The following is a 20,025-nucleotide window of genomic DNA, read 5'->3' on the forward strand; positions in this document are numbered from 1 at the left end:
AGACATTGCATGAGGATAAACCGTTCTGTGCACATTTGTAAAGTATTTCTGTTCCGTCAGCTTTCCTGCCTGTAGGAAAATAATAGTGGTTCTATGCACTTATGCCAGATGAGTTTTATAATGGAAACCACAGCCTGTTTCTAAGTAAATTATTAAATCACCAGCTCTTTAATGAAATGGAATTGTCTGCACTGATCTTCCAGATAAAAAATGCTCTTTTGTAGAAAAGGACTGTCCCAGAATAGAAGAATTAATTCATCCACATGCTTTAGAAGATTGTGGAAAGTGAAGTAAAAGCCAACATTTATTGAGCAAAATGCCAGACACTGAGGCACTTACTATGTGATTTCACTAAATCCTAGTATCAACTTACAAGGAAAGAAAAACTACCCCCATACCAGACATGAGATAGTCAAAGAGGCTAAAACATTTGCACAGAAACACAATGCTCAGAAGTGGTAGAAATGAGATTTGAAAAGCTAGGTCTTACCAAAACCTAACCTCGTTCAAATGCTGCATGCTAACTCCTAACCTGGACAAAGGTGGCCTAGATAATCTTGCCCTGGCTTTTCAAACCAAAATTAAATATAGTCTTAATAAGTAAGTCACCGGTCAACTAATGTGTGCTACTGCCAATATCTATTCGTGCATATAAACTATCTGCTCTCATATAATTGCTGCTAGTGATCACAAGTATGGTCAGAACAGATTTTTTAAAAGAGTTGAGTAGAGTGGGAAGCTAAGGATCTCTAATTCATCCTTCCATTTGTTCATTTATTCATTCAACAAACATTTATTGAATGCCTATGAGTCATGTACTGTTCTAGACATTGAGGATATAGCAGTAAACAAAACATACAGCATCTCTAGTCTCATAGATCTTATATTTTAATCGTATTAAATAATATATTTACCATGGTGAAACCTGCAAAACACTACGTTAAACAACTGATGATGGTTAACATTACCAGTATGTCATGTGGATGTCATTTACCTCCTGAAATGATGTGATAAAAAGAGTACTTCACCTCTCTGGTATTCTTTCTAAAAAAACATAACTCCAGTCTAATTACAGGAAAAATAGCAGGCAAACTTATATTGGGGACATTCTACAGGAGAGCTTGCCACTACTCCACAGGGCAGTCAAGGTCATGCAAAACAAGTAAATTTATAAACACGTGGAAACTAAACAACATACTCCTTAACAACCAAAAGGTAAAAGAATAAATCAAAAGGGAAATTTTAAAATATCTCAAAACTGATGAAGATAGAAATACAACATACCAAAACCTATGGGATTCTGCAAAAGTAATTCTTAGAGGGAAGTTTATAGCAATAAATGCACATCTTAAGAAAAAAGACAATTCAAAAACAACCTAGCTTTACACCTCAAGGAACTAGAAAAAGAAGAACTAAGCCCAAGATAACCAGAAAAAGGAAATAATAAAAATCAAAGTAGAAATAAGTGAAATAGAGACAGAAAAACAACAGAAAAAACCTGAGTTGTTTTTTTTGCAAACATTAAAAAATTGACAAATCTTTGCCTAAACTAACTAAGAAAAGAAGAGAATACTCAAGTAAAATCAGATGAAAGAGGAGAAATTATAACTGATACTATAGAAATACATAGAATCATAAGAGTCTACTATGAGCAATTATATGCCAACCAATTGGATAACCCAGAAGAAATGGATAAATTCCCAGAAACACATGAACTTATCAAGACTGAATCATAAAGAAGTAGAAAATCTAAACAGTGATGAGTAAGGAGATTGAATCAGCAATCAAAAACTTCCCAACAGATGTAAATAAATAAATACATTTTTTAAATTAAATTAAATTAAAAAAAAATTTTTTTAAACCTCCCAACACAGAAAAGTCCAGAACCACATGCGTTCACTGGCAAATTCAACCAAACATTTTAAAAAGAACTAATGTCAATCCGTCTCAAACTTTCCCCAAAAAATTGAAAAGGAGGAAACACTCCAAACTCATTTTACAAAGCCAGCATTACCTGATACCAAAGCTAGATAAGGACACTACAAGAAAAGAGAATCATAGATGAATATCCCTGATGAATATAGATACAAAATATTCTCAACAAGATATTAGCAAACCAGATGCAACAGCACACTAAAAGGACCATACGCCAGACTCCCCCTGTGGTGCAGTGGTTAAGAATTCCCCTGCCAATGCAGGGGACATGGGTTCGAGCCCTGGTCTGGGACGATCCCACGTGCCGTGGAGCAACTAAGCCCGTGCACCACAACTACTGAGCCTGCGCTCTAAAGCCCTCAAGCTACAACTACTGAGCCCGTGTGACACAACTACTGAAGCCCACGCACCCAGAGCCCGTGCTCCACAACAAGAGAAGCCACCACAATGAGAAACCCATGCATGCAACAAAGAACAGCCCCCGCTCGCCACAACTAGAGAAAACCCACACGTAGCAATGAAGACCCAATGCAGCCAAAAATAAATAGTAAATAAATTAAAATTTTTTTTTAAATTCATATTAAAAAAAGGATCATACACCATGATCAAGAGGGATTTATCTCTGGGATGCAAGCATAGATCAACATATGAAATCAACAAATATGATACACCACATTAATAGAATAAAAGATAAAAATTGTATGAGCATCTAAATAGATGCAAAAAAGCTTGACAAAATACAACATTCTTTCATAATAAAAATCCTCAACACAGTGTGTATAGAAGCGACATACCTCAACATAATAGAGACTGTATACAACAAACTCACAACTAACGTCATACTCAATGATGAAAGGTTGAAAGCTTTTCCTCTCAGATCAGGAACAAAACATGGGTGCCCTCTATGACCACTCTTATTCAACACAGTATTGCACTTAGTCCTAAATATTTGATTATTTGACCCTATCATAAATATTTTTTATTTTATTTTTTCTATTTGTTACTAGATACGCACATTTTTGAAGTGTACAGTTGGATAAACTTTGACCTATATGCCGGTGAAGCCATCACCACAATCGAGATAATGAACATAGCCATATAACCCTTTCATCCGGCCTCTCCTCACCCCTCCACCTGCCCATCCCTAGGCAACCATTGATCTGCTTGCTGTCACTAGAGGTTAATTTTCATTTCCTAGAGTTTTATACAAATTGATTAATTGAGTATATATTCTTTTTTGTATGGCTTCTTTCACTCCACGTAATTATCTTGAAATTTATCTATGTCGTTGGATGTATCAATAGCCATTCTTTTTTATCTCTGAGTAGTGGTATCCATGGGATAGATAAACTACACTTTAACTATTACAAAAAAGCAACAACAACAAAACAAAAAAACCTGCTATGACCATTCATGTACAAGTTTTTGTATGGACATGGGCTTTAATTTCTCTTGGGCAAATCTCTAAGAATGGAATAGCCGGGTTGCATGGTAGTTTTTTAAGAAACTGCCAGACTGTTTTACTAGGTGGCTGTAACCTTTTTTAGCATGTAATATCATGAGGGCAGTATTTGAGAGTCCCAGTTCCTTCATATCCTCAGGAGCAATTGTTATGGTCAGCGTTTTTAATACTGGTCTTTCCAATAGGTGTGTAGTGGTGTCTTATTGTGGTTTTGATTTGCATTTCCCTAATGACTAATGATGTTGAATTTCTTTTCACCTGTATATCTTCTTTGATGAAATGTCTGTTCTAATGTTCTGCACCACATGTTTTTATAAGGGCCAGCAAAAGTTGAGGCATAGGATCATATCAGGAGCAAACCTTTTTACCTCTTTTTTTCTCCCTGCAGCCTCCCTTCCCACTCTCTTACAAAATTCAACCTTTTTATAAGAAGTTGCTCAGCATTTTTTAAAATAATACTTTACTTTTAATTTTTTTTAATTTTTTTAAAATTTATTTTTGCGGTACACAGGCCTCTCACTGCCGTGGCCTCTCCCTCTCAACCACTGCGCCACCAGGGAAGACCAATACTTTACTTTTTAGAGCAGCTTTAGGTTCCCACCAAAATTGAGCAGAAGGTAGATATTTCCCATATAACTTCTGCCCCTCCCCTGGCCTCCCTGATCTACAGTAGTACATTTCTTACAACTGATGAGCCTCATGGACACATCATTATCAGAGTCCATAGTTTACTTTAGGGTTCACTCTTGGTGTTGTACATTCTGTGGTTTGGACAAATTTATCCCTGTTGTGTAATCACCATGACAAAATATCATACAGGGTAGTTTCACTGCCCTAAAAATCCTCTCTGTTTCACTTATTCTTACTTCTCCTCCCGCTAAACCACTGATCTTTTTACTGTCTCCTCATTTTGCCTTCCTAGAATGTCATATAACTGAAATCAAACAGTAATGTAGCTTTTCAGACTAGCTTCTTTCACTTAATAATATGCATTTAAGTTCCCTCCATGTCCTTTCATGGCTTGATAACTCATTTCTTTTTGTTGCTGTATATTATTCCATTGTTTGGATGCATTGTTTGTTTATTTACCAATTCACCTACTGAAGGACATCTTGGTTGCTTCTAAGTGGGGGTCCTCTTATTACCGGGTCCCCCTGGGCCTCCAGGAATTTATCAATTGCAGTTCAGGTCTTCCTACCCTGGCACTGGTGTCCACAGAGGTTTCTGCTTTTGATTTTATGCTCTAGTAAGTTGTGATTCTCTGTATCAACTTTCTGTCTCTCCAGTTTGGGAGACAGCATCTCGACCTGTGACTTCAATTCTCTAATGGATCTAAGAAGAATTGTTGATTTTTCCATTTGTTCAGTGTTTTAATTGTTATTGGGATAGAGTGGCAACTTCTAAACTCCAGTGAGCCAGTCCAAAAATCAAAGTCTTTCAGTTACTTTTTGTTTAAAGACATCTAGTGAGTATGAAGTGGTATCTCACCGTGGTTCTGATTGCAGCATTTGTTTTTAAAGGTACATAATATAATGGTACATCTTATAATTTACGGTGTGATCTCCATTTTATAGGTGAGAAAACCAAAGCATAGGAAAATTAAGTCCAAGGCCATGTAGCTAGAAAGCGGAAGGGCTAAAATTTGACTGAATCCAGTCTAACACCGGGGCCTATACTTGTTTTTGTTTTTTGACCAACTAGACTTTAATTACATGATAAATAACTACGCAAGTGAATATAACTTTAACTGACATTCCACAAAACAATTATGATTTCCAGATTTGTATGATGTAGTTGTTAATCTTACACTTGCATATGCTTCAACTTAACACATTTTTAACACTTTTTCCTCTTTCTCCATTGTCATTCTGCTAGCCATCTTGAAGTAACATTGTTTAGTATAAATTGTACCACTGAGTTTGGCTTTACAGTGTAAAACTGATGTTATATCATTCATAGAGACACCATGTTCTCCAAACACTGATGGTGCATTGTATTCTTTAAGCTTTTTTTTTTTTTTTTTTTGCGGTACGCGGGCCTCTCACTGTTGTGGCCTCTCCCGTTGCGGAGCACAGGCTCCGGACGCGCAGGCTCAGCGGCCATGGCTCACGGGCCTAGCCGCTCCGCGGCATGTGGGATCTTCCCGGACCGGGGCATGAACCCACGTCCCCTGCATCGGCAGGCGGACTCTCAACCACTGCGCCACCAGGGAAGCCCAATTAGGTATGTATAATATAAGGTGGTAAAGACTATAACACACATAAAAGGGACAACTCATTCAGACTTGGGAGATCAGAGAAAGCTTCCAAATGAAAGTGACATCTAAGTTAAGACCTGACATATAAGTAGCCTTTGGTAGAGGAGGAGGCTACATTACTAGGCAGAAGAAAAATTATGCGGCAAAGGCCTGAAAATGGACATAGCAAGTAAAAGGTAGCAAGAAGTGAGGCCAGAAAGCTGATCAGAAAGCTGATGAGGGGCTTCCCTGGTGGCGCAGTGGTTGAGAGTCCACCTGCCAATGCAGGGAACACAGGTTCGTGCCCCGGTCCGGGAAGATCCCACATGCCGCGGAGTGGCTGGGCCCGTGAGCCATGGCCGCTGAGCCTGCGCGTCCAAAGCCTGTGCTCCGCAACGGGAGAGGCCACAACAGTGAGAGGCCCACATACTGCAAAAAAACAAACAAACAAACAAAAAAAAAAACGCTGATGAGGAGCTGATTGGGCCATGTAAAGGAATTTGGAATTTATCTTGAGAACCATCAGAAAGTATTGAAGAAAATTAAGCAAGGGAAGGCCCTATCAGATTTTGCTTTAGGAATCATGTTCCAGCTGAGTAGGGGAAATGGACTGGAAGGGAGACCGGACGTGAGGCAGTGGGACCAGTTAGGAAGCTGTTATAACATCCAGGTAAAGCAGGATGGTAGCCTGAACCAGGGAATGGGCAGTGGGAATGGAGAAAATACTGGAAAATGTGAGAAATACTTAGAACACGGAGAATGAGCTGATGTGGTGACCATTCAATGAGTTGCAACGCTTCTCAAACTTGACTGTGCCTATGAGTTACCTGAGGATGCGGATTCCGATTCAGTAGGTCTGGGATGGGACCAGGAACTCTGCATTTCTAACAAGCTCCCACGTGATGCTGATGCTACAAGTGCCTGCCCCACAGTTTGAGCATCGAGGAGCTAGAGAACATAAGAGGAGGAAGAGCATTGAAAGTAAAAAGACAAATTCAGATGCGATGCATTAAAATCCATATGGTAAATCTAAGCGGTGACGTCCTGTGGACAGTTGGATACATGAGTCTGATGTGCAGAGAAGACCTGGGCTGGAGGGAGAGATTTGAGAGTCATCGGCGAAAATCTTGTGGAACTTGCTCTCCCCCTCACTCCCATCTCAAATGGGATAGTGGAGTTGGAAGTCAGATTGCAGTGGGTTGAAAAGCGAGGGGTGGAGAAGTGGAGACACTGACTCTTCTGAGAAGTTCAGCTGCAAAGAGAAGGAGAGGCAGAGAGCAATAGCTAGAGGAGAGCTTGGGGTTGAGGAAGGATTTTTTTTTAAGATTAGACAGACTTGAACATGCTTAAATGCTATTAGACACAGCCGTCCATCAGTAGGCCATTAGAAGGATCAATCAGGCTTCCTGTCTGAAATGGCTACCTCATCCTTTCATTAGAAACATTCTATATTGGACTAATACTTTTCGTCTTAGCTTTGACAGCTATATTATAACTAGGACCTTCTATAGACACAATACTTTAAAATAAAGGAGACAAAACTGCCCAAGATCTACCTATTATCTACTGCCTTTGTTCTAAGGCCCTCTCTTTAGAAGCCATATTTTTAATACTCCCCTATCATTTTCACCAATAACAACAATTTTATTATTCCAATACATATCTTACAGTCTTAGAGAAAATCTGATATAAGCAATTAAAAGACAGAGCCCAAAGACTTAGTCACTGGATACCACAGATGTTCAGAGAACATATGAAAGTTTAGAAGGGACAAGGAAAAGTCCCTTCCCTTGACATACAGAAATCTGGAGTTCTGTTGGCTGGTTGCTACAGGCTTAATGATTAAAGCCAGTAAGCTAGAAACTGAAGAGGAATCGAGAAAAGGTCTGTGCCCTCTTAAGAGTTTACTATACCAACTACAAAATAGCAGTTTGCAAAAGACACAAGTAAAGTGTGGAAGACTGAGATAAAGGATGAAACGTAGCAGGAGATGGGAAATAGAAGGACATAAAAAAGAATTGTTGAGGCTTTGAAAGAAAAGACAAGGATGATCGATAAGCAGAAGAACAGGAAAAGAACAGAGCGAATCAAAGGTTGACCTCATCATAGAGTATTTATATGAGATATTGAACTGCAAGATAAGTTTACTAAATACTTTGAGTAAGTTCACACTGTGACACCAAAATGTATGAAGGAGATGTCATTATTATTTACAGCTCATTTAAAAAAAAAAAAGCTCTTTTGGAAAAACTAGAATCACAAACTCAAAAGGACATTGAAAGATCATCAGGCTCTTGACAAAGAAGTATAGCTGTCAGCCTCTGTAAGCACCTACAGGATGCCCCTCAGACTTCTAGCCAAGGCCACACTCTTTCAGGGCATCCCCTGAGCATGGCCATGTGTGCCTAATGCAGGGCACCTCTTTGCCCTTTGTTTCAGAGCCCCCTTTTATGTTGGCCAAGACTTTGCCAGATCTACACACCAATCTGAAGCCCCCTCTTCCCCACCCCACTCCCTCCTCCCTTCCTACCCTATCACAGGGATCAGATCAGCACCCTTTACATAGACTTTCTGTGCCTAATCATGCTCTCTCCTCTTTTTATCTTCTGCAGGCATTATGCTCCGTCTCTACCCAAAAACTTCATGAACTCCTTACCCTATCTCCACAACTGTCTGTTGAATACAACTAATGCAAAGAACTTATTTGTAATTCATGTATCTGACAAAAGACCTATACCCAGAAAATAGAAAGAAAATTTAAAATCCAAAAATAAGACAACCCAATTTTATTTTATTTTATTTATTTGTTTATTTATTTTGGCTGCACCACACGGTATGTGAGATCTTAATTCCCCAACCAAGGGTTAAACCCATACCCCCTGCAGTAGAAGTGCAGAGTCTTAACCACTCGACCACCACGAAGGTCCCAACCCAATTTTTTTAAATAGGCGAAAACTTCATTTTTTTAAACATGCAAATGACAAATAAGCACATGAAAAGATTTTCAATATCATAAATCATCTGGAAAATGAACATGAAAACCACAGTAAGATATCACCACACAAGTATCAGAATAGCTAATATTAAAAAGACTGACATGGTATATGTATCTATATACACACACACACACACACACACACACACATACACATATACACAATGGAATACTACTCAGCCATGAAAAAGAATGAAAGAATGCCATTTGCAGCAACATGGATGGATATCGAGATTATCATACTAAGTGAAGTAAGCCAGACAGAGAAAGACAAGTATCATATGATATCGCTTATATGTGGAATAAAAAAAAAGATACAAAAGAACTTATATACAAAACAGAAATAGACCCACATAGAAAACAAACTAATGGTTACCAAAGGGGAAAATGGGGAGAGGGATAAATTAGGAGTTTGGGATTAACATATACACACTACTATACGTAAAAGAGGTAAACAACAAGGACCTACTGTATAGCACAGGGAACTCTACTCAGTAGAGTGTCTAGCAGGAGCCTTTTTGGGTTTTTTTTCGTTATTGTTTGGGTTAACCCCTTGCCTTCCTGTATCCAGAAAAGCCCCCTTTTTTCTAGGGGCTTTGTTTGTATGTATGAGGCTGAGAGAAAGCTACAGCCCCCTAGGATGGGCCACAGCCGTACTCCTCCCTGCCCTAAGAGTCAGCACTGTACCCCAGGCCCTCGACAGCACTCCTGAGTGTGTGCGCCATGTTCCGCTTTCTCTTTCCCTCTTTCCTGTCCCTCCATATGAACACCTCCAGCACAGACATGAACTCTTACTCTTCCCTGTTTCAGTGTTATCTGTATGCTTGATTTGTCTTTTTTTTTTTTTTTTTTTTTTTGGCCCGTCTCAGGATAGTCACAGGCTAACGTTTAGGTTCCCCCATCCAGTTGGGGTTAAAGACTCAAACTTTCATAACCCACTTGGCCCTGGCTTCTGTTGCCTCAGAAAGGGATGTTATTATCTGCGGAGGCCCTTGGGTGAGGGCTAAGGTCTGTATCCTGAGCCCACTGGAAGCCCAGCCCTCACTGCTGTGAACCCTGGGGCCTGAACCATGTCAGAACTTGCTGCTGTCTTGTCATGGATGGACAGATGGACGAATGAAAGTGTGGATGGATGGATGGATGGCCATGGATGCACAATGCCTTGTCCACAAACAGCTGAGTTGAAAGTGTCTCAATGAGCATGACCACCTGCAGCAGGAGTGTACGTGTGTCTGTCTGTGTGGACAAAATCTTTACACTTTAAGGTTTGGAGATATTCAAAAGGAAATGTCATGGAAGCAGTTAAACCAAGGCCAGCCACGTCTGGATTCTGAATCTCAGGAAATGGGCAGGGCTTCTTGAAGGCCCTGATGAGTCATCTGCTAAGGTCTTGGTTCAGTAAAGCACTGAGCAAGTTTGTACACCAACCAGGGGTTTAATATAAATAAAACCAGCATAGAAAACCTCAAAGCTACGCATACACCAAAACCAGAATGCCAAATGGTGTGGGCAGAGGCATATTTCTGACCCTTTGGCTCAGCCAGCCCCCAAATAAAAACATCAACAAAGACAAATCAAGAAAATAAGAAGCAAAGATTCATGCCAAGCTGTGGGAAGAGGAGAGAGGTGTGTGTGTGTGTGTGTGTGTGAGTGTGTGTCAGAGAACAACCCTGGGGTCAGGTTAAACCCCAGACTGGGAGGGGGAAAGGAAGCTCCCTCACCACAACTTAGCCAAACCTGAGCTGCCCCGAGGTGCTATGGGCCCTGCCCCAGCTGGGAGGCTGTGTCACGCCTAGGGCAGGGCCCATTCTCCTCCCTTTCTTGGGATCAGATAGCAGCTGCCCAGGCCTGCTGGGCCAGGGACTGACACAGGCTCCGCCTACTCATTCAGGCTGCCTGTGGAGAGAATTAGGTCACTGCTGAACCATGGTACCTCCTGCCTCAGCCCCAGCAGACCTCAGGAGGCTGGCCTCAGACTCACTCAGTGCCTCCAGCAGCTGTGCAGACACAGCATCCTTGGCCACCCACCTCATGCCCATCATGCCCACTGGGGGCTAGCACAACCCAGATGAGGCCACTGAAGGGCACTGGAGGGGTTTATAATTTAAATAAATTGCTGAGGTATAAGCCGCAAGTCTGGTCATGGAAGCAAGTAGAGTGCCATTCTTCAGTGATGAGTCCAGAGCAATACTGGCACATTGTCCCCACGGCGAGATTCCACAAGTCAGCGAACACCTGAGCTCACCTGCTGATTAACCTGCCGATTATGTGGATAGTTGCTGTTGGGGCATCGAGCTGCCTTCTGTGAAAAAAGTTATGTGCCAAGGATGACATAGGCAATGTGGAGAGGCCTTTCACAGAATGCAAACGCCATTCAGGTAACTTAAGGATGAATGCTTGGTGAAAGCAAATCTGTTGTTTACACTGCTGGGTATTGTGGCCCCGTCTCACTGGGCACTCAACAAATATCTATTAAATGAAAGTAAGGATAAAAGAATAAGCTGTAGCAATTGCCTTGGTGCCCATCTGTTGTCAGGATGGGGCTTTAAGTTATGAGCTTTATGGACACACTTACAATAAACTATAACAGAAAAGAATCTAAAAAACAATATATATATATACATACATACATATACATATATATAACAGAATCACTTTGCTGTACACCTAAAACTAACACAACATTGTAAATCAACTATACTTTAACTTTTTTTAATTTTACAGTTTTTTTTAGTTTAATTTTTTAAAAGATTAAAAAAATAAAAGACTGACAATTCTTTCCAAGTGAGGAACAACAGGATGTGGGGCAACTGACACTCATATACGATGCTGGTGGAGGTGTAAAGCGGTACAATCACTTTGGAAAACAGTTGGCAGTTTCTTATAAAGTTAAATTTATACTTACCACCTGGCTCAACAATTCCACTTCTAGATATTTACCCTAGAGAAAATATGTGTACACAAAATGACCTGTACAAGAATGTTCATAGCAGCTTTATTCATGACAGCCAGTCCAAATGTCCAACAACAAGTGAACGGACAAACCATGCTATATCCATACAATGAAAAGAGCACTTAGCAATAACAAAGAACAAATCTACTGGTACATGCAATCACATGAATGAATCTCAGAAACGTTATGTTGAGTCAAAGAAGCCAAGTACATAAAAGGACATATGTGATCCCATTTTTATGAAGTTCTAAAACTGGCAAAGCTAATCGTGAGTGACAGAAATTAGAATGGGGTTGCCTCTGTGAGGCATTGATGATTGACTGCAAAGAAGTATGAGGGAATTTTCTAGGGTGATGGAAGTTTCTATATCTTGATTGGGTGATGGTTATACAGGTATATATGTTTGTCAAAACTCATCAAACTGCACACTCAAAATGTATGCATATTACCAGATGTAAATTATACCTCAATAAAATTGAGTTTTTAAAATGTATTCCCAGCATTTGTAAATACTATACTAAATAAATACCAAATACGGAATATGTAAAGACTATATCTAATAGTATTCGTTGGTATTGCAAGTGGAATATTTATCTCATCTACATTTCTAGATGGTTACTGTTAGAAAATAAAGAGACTATTGGTCTGTTTATATTTCTTATATCCAGAGACCTTATCAAATTCCCTTATTCAGTTGTTTTTAACCAAAATCCTTTGGATTTTCTAGGCATACAATCACATCAACAGCAAATAAATAAATTCATCTCTTATTATCCAACATTTATACAGATTACTTCTCTCTTGCATTCACTAGTCTCCAAAAGAATCTTGAATAATCATGGTGATCACCAGATGTCTTCTCTTTTCCCTACTTTAAAGGAAATAGCTTAATATCTCAGTGTTCAGAATAGTACTTGCTGTTGGACTTTTTTATAAAGTCCTTATCAATTTGTAATTTCTTTCTATTCTTTCTATTTTGTTTTGCTAAGATTGATTTTTTTTATTTTTCAAATGATTTTCCACTTTTATTAGTACAACATATGGATTTTCTCCTTCAAATTGTTGATGCAATGAAATATACTTACAGATTTCCTAATATTGCACAGTTTGCTTTCATGAAATAAAACCTCTTGAATTATTCCTTTGATAAGGTACTGGATTCTCTTTTGAATACATATTCATAAGCTAACTTGAACTTTGGGGTTTTTTCATATTAGCTTTAGCAGGTAACAGTAAAGCTGGTTTCATGAAATGATTTAGTGAATTTCTATCTTTTTCTGTGCCGTAGAAGAGTAAAAAAATTACATTTAATTATCCATCATTCTTTAAAGATTAAAAAGGATTTCAAGCATTTAACTGTGAAATTGTCAAGTCTCCATGCTATTTTTTATAGTAGATATTTAATCTCCAATTTTTCTATGGTAATTAGTTTCTTCAGGTTTTCTACTTGTTGGACCAATTTTATTAGGAAGTTACTCATATCAGCTAAGTTTTCAAATGTGTTACTCTTGAGTTTTAGTTAGTGATTTATAATATTTGAATTTTCTTCTCTATCATTACCTTCTTTCTCATTTCTATCTTGTATAATTTTGTTGTCTTTTTCTTTAATCAGGGTCAAAAAAGGATTGTCTGTTTTTTTGGTATTTCCAAAGAACCAGCTTTTGGATTTACTTATGAGGTTTGAGGTTTTTTTCTATTTTATTAATTTCGATTACTTCCTTTATTGCTTCCCTTACTACCATTTTGCTTCTAATTAAGATGTATAGGGCTTCCCTGGTGGCGCAGTGATTGAGAGTCCGCCTGCCGATGCGGGGCACACGGGTTCGTACCCCGATCTGGGAAGATCCCACATGCCGCGGAGCAGCTGGGCCTGTGAGCCATGGCCGCTGAGCCTGCGCATCCGGAGCCTGTGCTCTGCAACGGGAGAGGCCACAGCAGTGAGAGGCCCACGTACCGCAAAAAAAAAAAAAAAAAAAAAAAAAAAGATGTATAATAATTTTGTCTTTTTTTTTCTTCTTTAATAATAAAGACATTAAAGCCTACAGAATTGCCTCATAGGATAGCTTTCATTTGTTCCCAAGTTTTTTTGGTAGGAAGTATCTGATTTCAATTGTTTACTGAATATGTTGTTTTAATTTTTATTTCCTTTTTGATCCAAATTTTATTTAGGAAGGTGCTTATAATGTCCAATATTATATTTAAATTATAGTTAAAATTATTGGGGTCATTTTTATTATTCATTACCAGTTTTGTTGTATTATGATCAGAGAATATGACCTGTAAAAATCTTTATTCTTTTTAGTTTATTAAGGTATTTTTTTGTGGCAAAGTATACAATGTTTCTATACATATTCCATGAACCTACCAAATGTATTATATATTTTTTCATATATAAAAAATATATATACAACAGTGTTCTCTCTGAATTCTTAAAATTATAACCTGTACCACCTGACCGCTCTTACTCACACATACTCATAAAGCTCTCTTTACTTTGCTTGCTTTAAAAGTTTTTTCATAGCATTATTATGATCTTGTAAAAAACTGTATAATTTACGTATATAGTGCTTATTGTTTATCCTCTGTCAACTCTACATGAATGTGAAGTCCACTCACAACAGTGAGAGGCCCTAGTACCGAAAAAAAAAAAAAGAGTTGGGCTGTCCAACCCTTTAAATGTACTGAGGGGGATTTTATTTTTATTTTTAGAAAATAAATTTATTTATTTGTTTTTGGCTGAGTTGGGTCTTTGTTGCTGCACGCAGGCTTTCTCTAGTTGCGACTCTTCGTTGCTGTGCGTGGGCTTCTCATTGCGGTGGCTTCTCTTGTTGCGGAGCACTGGCTCTAGGCGCACAGGCTTCAATAGTTGCAGCGCGCAGGCTCAGTAGTTGTGGCTCACGGGCTCTAGAGCGCAGGCTTAGTAGTTGTGACACGTGGGCTTAGTTGCGCTGAGGCATGTGGGATCTTCCCGGACCAGGTCTCGAGCCCGTGTCCCCTGCATTGGTAGGCGGATTCTTAACCACTGCGCCACCAGGGAAGCCCTGAAGGGGATTTTAAGACAGAATCCCTCAAAAGAACTACCTTGAAAGGTTTTGCCAACGCGCCGGTCTCCAAAACCCGACCCCTGTATAGATAGACCTTGGCGGGAAGGGACAGGGTTTCACGGAGGATAGGCACCGCCTTCTGCAGAGGTCAAGGTCGGACAGGCCCCACTTGGGAGGAATCCGCCTCGCCCACAATAAGTGCACGCCCACACTTCGAGGCAAGTGAGGGAGCTCCCACAACACCAGGTAGCAAAAAGGCTCGGGCGGGAGGCAACACCCTCCCGGGATTATTCAGAACCCTCCCGGGACGCCCTCCCAACATCGAAACACCGCGCACGCACACGCGCACTTCAGCGCGCATGCGCACGCGAGGCACCTCCCCCTCCTCAGTCTTCGCCCCGCCCCTCGGACCGGAAGGAGTTGCCGGCGTTTCCGGCGCCGGCGCCGGCGCCTCTGAGGTTTCCTCAGTGATGTCGTGGTTTCGAGCAGCTTCTTTGGTCCGGGGTCCTGGAGAGGAGAGGGACGTTTTTGACGAGGAAGCTGACGAGTCGGTCCTGGTGCAGCGGGAATGGCGGAGCCACATGCAGAGACGAATCAAAGTAAAGCTGCGTGGAGGGGGTGGGCGTCCCTTGCTGTACCGGGTTGTGAGGAGAGGCGCACGGCGTTGTGAAGAGGCGGGGACCCGAGAAGAGAGGGCCGAGTGGTCCGGGCCCGGCCCGGCGCTGCCCTCCCTACGCCCTCATCATGCAGTCCTGCCCGCGTCCTGCTAGGGTTTCCCAATGGGTTACTTGAAAGCGCGCGACACCTCAGGACGCGTTCCTAGAGCGCCCGCGGGGCGCGTTGGACACTGGGGGGCGGCGAACAAAATAAACTTTGTCTTAGGCTTTGATGAGATTTCAGTTTGATGGGGCTCAGAGGGAAGGGGATGGGGGAGAAACGTATACACTGACTGTATGTGTCTAATTATGGCTGTCAGAGGACATGTACGCACTTGACATGGGTTGCTTGAAGGGCTCGGGAGCCTAAAGTTAGGAGTGGTGGTAATCAGGACAGCTGGAAAAAGTGCACTTAAGAATGTTGTCGAGGGCTCCCCTGGTGGCGCAGTGGTTGAGAGTCCGCCTGCCGATGCAGGGGACGCGGGTTCGTGCCCCGGTCCGGGAAGATCCCACATGCCGCGGAGCGGCTGGGCCCGTGAGCCATGGCCGCTGAGCCTGCGCGTCCGGAGCCTGTGCTCCGCAACGGGAGAGGCCGCAGCGGTGAGAGGCCCGTGTACCGCAAAAAAAATAATAATAATAATAATAATGTTGTCGAAGGGCAGTAAGACAAAGCTAACGTGGAATCCTGATGGCTAGGTAAGGGAGTATTCATGTTGGGTTTTGTTTTGTTTTTTTAATTTGTCGGGTGTCAGTTATCCATCTCTCAGTTGTCTCACTATTGAGACTCGGCTTAATACCACACCCCCAGTTTCCAGGTGGAGCCGTCAGCGCCTAGTTCAGGGGGAGGACCGAAGAGTGAGGTCCATTCCAACTAGTATCCTTGGCAACCATTAAGTTGCCACTAAATCTGCACTTGTTTAATGCTTCAGTAAAATAGTACTTGTTTAGCTTAACAACCATGTCAGTGTCAGAAATGCTTTACATAAGGCTGAGGCGAGGCCAGTCAATGCCGAGCATCTTTTGAGTGCTGGGGCGGGACAAAAAATCCCTGCCCACAGAGGATTTGCAGTTTACTTGAATTTAGGTATCAAGCAAAATTTCTCAAACCAGACCTCTCATGGTCCTTTTGCTAAACCAGTTTCCTCTTTCCCTGCTTCCGTTCCAAGACCTTACTGCCCGGCATCACCCACCCACACCAGTCCAGTTGCTAAGGGGACCAAACACGTAATTCCCCATGTTTCCTCTCTGTGGAGCTACTGCTAACACAGGGTTTTGTAAAACTGTATAGAGTCAGTATTTTAAAATGTGCCCAACGCAGTGGTTGAGAATCCGCCTGCCAACGCAGGGGACACGGGTTCCGTCCCTGGTCCCGGGAAGATCCCGCACGCCGCGGAGCGCGCAAGCCCGTGTGCCACAACTACTGAAGCCCGCGTGCCTAGAGCCCGTGCTCCGCAACAAGAGAAGCCACCGCAGTGAGAAGCCCGCGCGCAGCAACGAAGAGTAGCCCCCGCTCGCCGCAACTAGAGAAGCCCGCGTGCAGCAACGAAGACCCAACGCAGCCAAAAATAAATTAAAAAAATTTTTAAATGTGCCCAGTAAGTCTAGACTTCAAAAATGGGATAAACCAATAATAAACTTTTATGAGAAGCGTGGTCTACTTTGGTTGTGTGGTTATGCCATATGTTGTAGAACTGTGTTGTGAAATAACCCAGTAGAGGCCTGTTTCATCAGTCTGCCAAATTGGTTCTTTGACTTTCTGGAAAAACCTACAGTGGTTTACTTGGTGTTAGTTACAACTGTAATTCTTCATTACTTTCTTATTTTTAGGAAGGCTATAGAGATGGAGTAGATGCCGGCAAAGCAGTTACTCTTCAACAAGGTTTCAATCAAGGTTATAAAGAAGGTGCAGCAGTCATTAAACACTATGGACAACTCAGAGGAACATTGAGGTAAGTTTTAAAACTTCAATGCTGAATTATTTTAACCTCAGCACTACTGGAGGATGTTTATTAAAGTAATATGTAAAAATAAAGCGTTTAAAGTGAAGTGCTTTTCCTATTGTTAAATCCACAAAAGAGTGCTGCAGAGCATAGAATAAAATCGCCTTCAAAAAGTCAAAAGTTCATCCACTTTAATATGTGAGCCAGGTGTTGTCTTTTACTGCAAAGAAATGATAGGAAGTGTCTGTTTTTTGCTACCTGAACTACCACCAATCTGTATCTCAGAGTAATTAAAAAGAACTTCAGGTTTTGAATAAAGCTTTTAGTCTTCCACAGGTAGCAGAACACAGTAAAACAGACGTCTAGACTAGAAGTACATGATGAAAATTATAGCTGGTAACAGAAAAATGATTCCATTTACTTTAGTCCTAAATTTTGAACACCTGCCAAGATTCCATAGCAATAATGGCATGTATCAGAACCAAGTGATCAAATGGCACAGGGAGCTAGGAGCATGGCAGGCTTGTCCTCTTTGATGCTTTATACCTTTTAAACTGCCCTCTATAAAGAAAAACGAAATGCTTCAAGGAATCATTGATTTTTAAAAGGTATAAAACAAAACTTGTCAAAACGAAGGAAAAATTCATTACTGAGGTTTTCTAAAATTCAGCTGTCGGGAATCAGCGTTTATACTATACTAAAGTAGCAAAATGATCACATGTTTATCGTCGCATCAAGTTAATCTTTTATAAGCTTAGCTTACTGCTAAATCTTACACATTTTTTAAAACATTACTTTTCACAACAACCATTATTTCGTGACGTGAATGATCTGAAATGTCAAAAAATAAAACTGTCTATACTAAAAAAATTAAAGAAAAATAATTATTAGGACTAGAAGAATTCTAACCTTCTTCAATAAAATTGTTAGTTAGCTCAGCAAAGTGTCTACTCTGTAACAAAGTTGGAAAGGTGAAGTTGTCTCAAAACTTTTTTTTCCCCCCAACCTTCGGTTTTGATGGCAAGCAGCTATATGGTTAGAACAGTGGTTTTCAACCTTGGTTGCACCTTGTTACAGCTGGGAAGCTTTAAAAAAATAATAGCCCCAGAGATTCTGATGTAATTGATCTCAGGTGTGACCTGAGTCTTGATAAGTTTAAAAGTTTCCCAGGTGATTCTAACGTGCATCCAAGATGGAGAGTCACTAGTTTAGAAGGTGGTTGATGTCCTTAAAGGAGAAACTGATTTTTCAGATCTTTCTGTTAGTTGTATCCTTCTTCAACAGAAGCTACACAGTCATAAGGGGAAAAATCTAAAATCAGGAAGAGTGGATGTAGAACTGTGAAGGAGGCGGTATGAATTATAAACAGTTTATATGATTAAGTCCAATTGTTTACTTCCTATTGAAATATACTGTCCTTATATTTTTAATCCTATTTTACCGTCATTACTTTCCTGATTTTGACTTGCATTACTGTTAATAATTTTTGCATGGTGTTATCTGGAAAAGAAACATGTAAGCCTTAGCATCAAAAATTCTAAAAGCCTTTGTTTAATTTTTTTTCTATTTAACTCTTGCTTATATTTTTGTTCAGTGCTTTGCTCTCCTGGTGTCACCTTCATAATAATAGTTCGGCTTTGATCAGTAAAATAAATAATCTTCTGGATGCAGTTGGCCAGTGTGAAGAGTATGTGCTCAGACATCTGAAATCAATCACTCCACAGCCCCATGTTGTAGATTTATTGGACTCCATTCAGGATATGGACCTTTGTCATATAGCTCCAGCTGAGGAAAAGATTGATGAAGCTAAAGATGAAAGATTCTATGAAAATAATGCTGAGTTTAACAAAAACTGTAGTAAGAATCTTAGTGGGGTAGATTGTTCATCTTTAAAATGTTGTAGAACACAGGAGCGTGCACATTCCGAAAACCCAAGCCTCACTTGGATTTTAGAACAGACAGCCAGTTTGGTAAAACAGCTGGGAGTATCAACAGACATATTACAGCACCTCAAACAACTATAAAAATTATCTTCACTTTAATATTGGAAATAATATTCAGAACATTCTTAGAATATTTTGTTTCTGAACAAGCTAACCAAAATTTGTACTGGTTTCTACATTGAACACTTATAAGGTTATCCTTCATGGAAGTTTGAAATGTCTTCAAAATTAACACTATTTAATATAAGCCTATTTTCTTTGTCACTGGTAATTTTTATGTGGTTTAAGATATGCTCGGAAATTCCAGTTGTCATCATTTTCAAATTTCTGATCAAAATCAAGCATTTTTGAACTCATTATTAGCAGAAATGAACAAGAATCAGACTACAGTTAACCCTTGAACAACACAGGTGTTAGGGGTACTCACCCACCATGCAGTTAAAAATCCGCGTATTACTTATAGCTGGCCCTCCATACCTGCAGTTGTGAGTCTCAGATTCAACCAATCTCAGATCGTACGGTACTGTAGTATTTGCTACTGAAAAAAAATCCAAGTAAAGTGGGCCCTCAGAGTTCAAACTCTTGCGGTTCAAGCATCAAATGTTATTTTGTAAGGTCTTAGCCCTACCTTCTTATCACATTGTCTTGTGATTAGGACCTCACCTTGTAATCAGACCAAAGTTACAAAAAATTACCTAATGGCTAAAGTTGTAAATAGACACACATAGATATATATAGATATGTAGACATATATATATTGAAATTAAGAGGCTAATAAGTGTAAAGCTGGAAAAAATGTTTATACTGATAATTAAAATACTAAAGTTTGTTTTAGTTTTTTATTGAGGTATAATTGATTTA

The 20,025-nt window shown here is 40.2% G+C and overlaps 1 protein-coding gene across 1 annotated transcript; it reads left to right on the forward strand.

Annotated features, from left to right (window-relative positions):
- Window positions 1-15,095: 15,095 nt before the first annotated feature.
- On the forward strand, window positions 15,096-19,245 carry YAE1 (YAE1 maturation factor of ABCE1; the record flags this gene model as incomplete). Its single annotated transcript, XM_079711962.1, has 3 exons — window positions 15,096-15,224; window positions 17,109-17,230; window positions 18,816-19,245. 3 exons carry the CDS (start codon window positions 15,096-15,098, stop codon window positions 19,243-19,245), a joined length of 681 nt encoding a protein of 226 aa, XP_079568088.1.
- Between the last annotated feature and the right edge of the window lie 780 nt (window positions 19,246-20,025).

Source organism: Hyperoodon ampullatus, assembly GCF_949752795.1.
Source record: "Hyperoodon ampullatus genome assembly, chromosome: 9".
In the NCBI taxonomy this organism is placed as follows: domain Eukaryota; kingdom Metazoa; phylum Chordata; class Mammalia; order Artiodactyla; family Ziphiidae; genus Hyperoodon; species Hyperoodon ampullatus.